The sequence below is a fragment of the Lygodium microphyllum genome, chromosome 2 (assembly GCF_053477565.2).
Source record: "Lygodium microphyllum isolate KBCC chromosome 2, Lygodium_microphyllum_v1.1.10, whole genome shotgun sequence".
Lineage (NCBI taxonomy): Eukaryota > Viridiplantae > Streptophyta > Polypodiopsida > Schizaeales > Lygodiaceae > Lygodium > Lygodium microphyllum.
Window position 1 is genome coordinate 160,378,350 of NC_141136.1, and position 6,368 is coordinate 160,384,717.

Below are 6,368 nucleotides of genomic sequence, written 5' to 3' on the forward strand. Positions count from 1 at the left end.
TCTTAAACACCATAAGATTCTTCCTAAACATGATGGTGACATGCTAAAGGAGGCTATCAATAGTGGAATACTGTTGTGGCATGCTAAAGGAGGCTGTCAATAGTGTAGTGCAATCAAACAATAGTGTTTACAAAAAATCAAGGTTTGGGCCAATGGAATCATAGCCTAGTCGGTTCAAGGTTTGGGCCAATGGGGTCGTAGCCCAGTGTGGGTCAAGTTTCATGAGTGTGTGAGTTCAAACCGTGGGCAGAGCTTCCTCGGTGGCACAAATATCTGCAAACATCTGAAAATCAAGGTTAAGCGTCAAAGGGAATTGTTAAAGTTGAAGAGAAACCTTGAAATGTTTGGAGCGAAGGCGTTTTAATGCCAGAAGCTAAAATGGATCGTTTTTGTTAGTCGAGGTTTCAAGGTTTTAGTATTTGATTCCAAAGAGGCCCAAAGATTGATCAGAATGTAGCAGAGGTGCTGGATTTGGGGTTTTAGGGGATCGACGAGATTTTTTCCATGGCGTCATCATCTGCTGTTAAGAGGCTCACACTGGGTCCACAGTGGCAGCATCAGCTCAGCGAAGCCCTGACTCGTTCCTTTTCAGCAGCAGCAGCAGCGGCACAAGCAGCTTCTTCTTCTTCCTCTGCCGCTGCTGCTTCTGCAGATGCAGTCAAGAAGTTCCCCCAACGCAAAAACCTCTTCGAGGTCGCGCAGTTCCTGGCCAATTGGGGGATCGGCGCGAAGTTCCACAAGGCCCACTGGGCTTCTGGCTGCTACTACAAGATCACCAAAGTTAAGATCAACAAGGATGGTAGACATGGCAAGGCATGGGGAATCTTCCACCAGGATGAGGCACCGACCACCGGGGAGGCCCAGCGGATCGGAGGCGTGCACAAGCGCTGCTGGAGGTATATCAAGGAGGAGCCGGCATTCGTGTGGAGGAGCATTTCGACTGAGGAAGGAGAGGGCAAATCCAAGGGCAAGCGCAAAGCCAAAGATGCAACTGAAGCAGAGGGCATCGAAGCCAGCACAGAGAGTGTTGCTGCTGATGATGCCACGGAAAGTGCTGCTGATTCACAGGAAAAGGCTGGAGTCTGAAAGATAATTGCCAAGGGTGCCTCAGTCTCCTATATATAAATGCTTCGAAATCTGTGGTGATCATTTAGGCCAAGGCTATTACCAGGTGCCAGGATTCATATAACAATGGCTCCTTAGATTGCTTGCATTTAGGAAATTTGAGACAAAAAACTTGTCTGCCTCTCATTCCAGGTACTGACATCTGCACGACTGTAACCATAAATATGGAGTCTCCATTGAAAACAAAACATATAACATGTTTTCGTGACATGTTTAGATCTAATGAAAGGGTTCTTTCATGATTGTAATATAATGGAGGATGGATGCTGGTTTGTCTTTAGTCCGAGACGCATTTTTTGAGCTTGGCCTTTTGGATGTGGTGTTTCAGTTTATTTGTATTTCATGAGCCATTTGTTGAAAAAGAGTTTGATGAAGAGTTTATACTTCTTAGTTTAGGTTCCGTGCGTATTAAAATCTTGGCATTACATAATTAGATATTAGGAGTTTGGTGCTGCAATCACTTAGTAATGATGATGTATCCAGAGTTTAATCTTAATGCTAGATACATAATTAATAGGTATGACTACTATGCTCACAGTCCTGAAACATGTAAGGAGCGAGGGATGTCATTTCCAATGACACCAATTAGGATTTAATGTAATCAACTGATCTTTGGAGCAGAAAATAACTGCTAGAAAACCCTAAGCTGCCATGCTGCACGGTTACATGATGCCAATGTTTTGACCACATATTCGGGATATTTCAAACTGTTTATGAAGTTCAAATGTGATGCTGCAAGAAAATTACTTAAGCTAATTTAACAAGTGCATTCTGGGATATTTTTTGAGTCAGCTGGCTAGAGGATGCATGCAATAATTTGTGGCAATAAGTTTGTATGTAACATGGAATTTTATCCTCTTGAAGATGGGTTTTTAACTGCTGCCTTTCTACCCAGAAATGCCAAGCTTGACAGTTCAAACCTTCTGGTTTGAAACAGTGAAGGTGAGAATTTGGTTAAATGTAGGATCTAGTGTGCGACCTTTCTTGATGCACAGATGGGAATGGGTTGTGGCTCTTTGATGCACGAGTGAAATGTGGACATGCTCAAGAATAATATCACATGATAATCAAGCATTGGTAACCATCTAAATTCGGTAATGGTTCTCATTCAAGCCAACAATTCAGGTTGTGGTACATGTTGAACATCAAAAGATGTTGTACATGATAAGATTCACTTTTGATTGTTAACGTTCAAACCAATTTACTACACTTTTTGGTGGTCCCATCCATCCATGCAAGAACTTTAGCAATTTGAAGGACTCGAGAAACCACTCTCAAGACTTGATGTTGAAGATACTGCCTCAAAATTTATGTAGTACAAATCCGGTGCATGCCTTTATCTATGGCGGCTTTGTTCCTTCAGTAACAAGGCTGAGAGAGTTCAATGATAGTAATGAAGGGGTCTATTTGAAGAGAAAGAAGGATGAAGGATATTCGTGGAAAGCAATGATAACACAAATTACTTGGTAACTCATTCATGCCTTCCCAACGGCTGCAAGGAATAAGCACATGGAAAAGTTGATTTGTATTCCTGAGATAGGAATTTGATGGCCGACAATGACCAGAGTGACTGAAAAACTGACTGGCTATCAATTGTGGAATTGGGAACTGCAAATGATATAAACATGTTTTGACTTAGAAGAATTGCTGAGCTACCTTACCAAAAGGTGCTAGATGCACCTGATGGGGAGGAATCAGGGGGGTTGCTGTTGGTATGCTCAACAGTGCAAAGTACTGAAAATAGATGGGGAATAAAAAATTAACCGTCAGTTACAATTTCGTGGAAGGGAAGAACCATACATGAGTGCTTGCATCAATGAGCAGGAGATGTAGCTGGGCAGGTAGCATGCCTGTAGACATGTTGAGAGAGAGATTAGCAGGGTGGTGGCAGGTGTTGCAATATGGGTGCAAGCATTGGGAGGAGTCAATAGGTGGTCTGGCATGCCAAAAAATACATTCGTATGCATTGAAAGGACCAGTGTGATGAGTTTGAGCAGTTTGGACAGAGGATGTCCCAAAGGGAGGAGAGGGCACCAAACCCACAAGTGCATACAATGAAGAGCCAAGCTGCTTGTCATGTGCCTATGTGGACACACAGCCCATTTACACCATCTTTCTCAAGGGTTCTGGTAAACCAAAAATTGGGTGGGTTATTTGTATAAATATTCATTGGCTGCTGTAGGGTCATGCAATGACAATTATATCAGTGCACTATGCACATTTATTTCGTGAGATGCTGATCATGTGACAACCTTGGCATGTCTCATGAGCCATAGGTCTTAAGACAATTCCTTCATAAGTTCCAGTCATAGTCATAGGAAATGGCTGTCTCCTAGCCAAGAATGCAGAAACTCTGTTTCTCATCAGTTTCCATGTTTCCTAGTCTCCATATAGAATATTGCCCCTTGCTTCTACTCTTTGGTGCTTGCTTAGTTTTTTTTTCTTCAAGTTCTTTAACTATTAGTTCAAATTTAATTGCTTGCTCCTTGAACACTGGCCTATTAATTGATTTTCTTTATAGTTCATAGACTATACATAATATATTCGTTGTTTCTTAGCTGTTTTTGTTTCCTTGTTTGGAATTGTTGCCAATGCTACAGGTAGTCTCTTGCCATTGCCAATGTGTATAGAATGTGACTATGGATGTAGTTGTGTGAGCATGGAGGTGTTGTATAGATGTCAAGTTGGAAGCATACAGCCTACGTGTAGATGTTGAATGTGTACATGATCCAGCAACCTTTTTCTATTGTTGTACTTCAATTATTAGCTCGGAATGCATTTAGACAGCCACATTACTTGCAATAAATCAACTCTATACAACTTAATGCAATTGAGCGTTTGAGCCTTTAAGTTAGGCTCGTCTTTCGATTGATTATCATTATACCAACTCATTTATCTAGTCCAATAGGATTGCACGCACATGAAACTTCATGAGGTACACGTAGGTATTCTCTTGTGGCTCATGCCATTATTGGGACTACTCGAGTATTCATGGCTAGAGTGGGGTATGCCAGTAGGAATGATCCTACTTTTCATGCCTTCGGTCATGGTTTCATCATACTAGCTATGACTTGTTCAAGACATTGGGAGCCCTTGCACAAGGGCTCTCATTATCTATGTACCAAAAGAGCTTAGAGACAAAGTTGTGTTTTAGTCTATGTAATGTACTTGATTGACACACCTCAACGGTATGATTTAATGGTTCGTTGATATGTTTTCCTAGGCGATGTTGCTTGGTGCTCTTTTGAATAACACGAGGTTTGTTGCTTAGGCTCTTTGAAGTTCACTTCGCAATGGAAGGTCTCACTCGTTTCCATAAGAAATAACCTGAATGTCGGGTTTCTAAAGTAAACTAAGGTTACCTATTAGTTTAACTAGCGTCAATTTTTGAGTATATGCTTATGTTAGATTGCTTGAATCAAAGCAAACTTATATCACACTTGGTTTAAGGATAGTGAGAAATGAGTGGGAGTATAGGTACGTTGATCCCTTTGCCCCTAGGGCAAAGTCTGACTCCCTTCCCTCTAAAACGATATAGTTGGGGTGCTAATTGATTCTACTTGGTCATTGTTACCTATATTATAACGTGTCGAACTGTGGAGAAGCTCTTGGCTTGCCAAGACCACCTTGCCTTAGGATGGATTTGTTGGGAATCTCACTCTCTCATTTCCCTCGTTGGATAGCTTTAGTTAACTAATTAGCTAACACATTTATGTTGAATAAATAAAATTAGCTTCTTTAATTAGCCCTCTTAGTAAAGAGTCTTATTCCGCCCATATAAAAGAATGATTTGAAGGTTTTATTTTACTGAGATTCCACCCCTAACAACTACTAACGGGGCTCTTATGAAGTTTATCTGAGTCACATCGAGGTTTGGGCAGAGCCTAAGGGATTTACTAGCCAAAGCCCCCTTGGCACCCTCATCTCCTCTTGCCCAAGGGTTTCCTACAGAGTGACCTCTTGCCATTTGGGTCGATCTGAGCCCTCCGAGGTGGTAGAAACCAACCCTCTTGGTGAAGCGTTCCACAGTTGGCATTGGGGGGGTCTAGTGCGAATCTTTTTACCCTATTGTAAATTAGGTATGTGATTGTGCAATTAGGATTCGAACTTGTATAGTCAAATCCCCCCAAGTGCATCAAGCAAACCTTGCATGCCATATTCAATTACAAACAATCATTCTCAAGCAATATTGTTATCACAAACAAGAAGATAATCAAAAGTAGGATTTAACCTAGCGGCAATTCTTTTCAACTTGGTTCATCTTCTTCTTGGATTTTCTTAAGTTTCCTTGAATCTCAAGTCTAAATAATCTTCATTGGATTTCTCCTTGGTTACTGTCAAATTGCGTAGCTTATTTTTGAAATAATCTTTGCTCGCAATCTTTCTTGGTCCAAACCTTTGTTAAAGGTTGGTCAATTGACTTTATTACGAGCCTTGGTTGTTTTACTAGACTTTTATGTATTAGGGGTATGGCAAAGACTTGTCTTAGCTTGTAGAAGCGAAGTTGATGATTTTAGACCTCGTAAGTGAGTTTCTTTTAGAAGCTACATAAGCTAACAAAGTGGGTATTTTTCCTAAGCAAATTTAAGCTTCTATTTTTTCGAAAGAGGATCACTTAGATTCTTACATTATGCTTCTTTGGTTAAGATTCGTACTACAATTTTCAAATGAGTTTAATTCTAATTATCCTAGGTTTCTAATGGCTAAGTACAAAATTTAATAATTTCAACTTAACTAATAATGAGTGTGCTTTTATTTATCAAAACAGGTACTGTTTAGTTAATTAATTCAAATTAATAACCAATTTAATTAACTACTTCTAACTACACTTTTTCCTGTCTATATGATTCATGCATATCAAAAATATTTTTGATGCAATTACTTGATTTCTATTCTTTATTAATGATTTGTTATGGATTTTCTAGTCGACCTTTTTGAGTTTAATATTGATTTATTCGATGCACTTTACTTACGTTGTTTTCTTTGGAGTTAAAGGCACATAATTGCTCTAATGCCATGCGGCTTTTCCTTTCTTCCTCGTACAGGTCACACAAATTCTCATCACCCTGTCTTCCCTTTGAGGCATCTTTCAACATCGTCACTTCCCTTGTGAATAACGTCATTTGCCTTGTCTTTTCTAGTTGAAAGGTTGTAAAAGCATCCTTTTTCGCTTCTAGCTCGGCAAGTGTAGCTTCTCTCTCCTTATTCATTCTATCACACTGACTTTGGAGCTCTTTCACTAG

The 6,368-nt window shown here is 40.2% G+C and overlaps 1 protein-coding gene across 1 annotated transcript; it reads left to right on the forward strand.

Annotated features, from left to right (window-relative positions):
* The first annotated feature begins 311 nt into the window (after positions 1-311).
* On the forward strand, positions 312-1,405 carry LOC148040546 (uncharacterized). Its single transcript, XM_087700742.1, has one exon. The coding sequence runs from the start codon at positions 505-507 to the stop codon at positions 1,084-1,086; it is 582 nt and encodes a 193-aa protein (XP_087556868.1). The 5' UTR covers positions 312-504; the 3' UTR covers positions 1,087-1,405.
* The last annotated feature ends 4,963 nt before the right edge of the window (positions 1,406-6,368 follow it).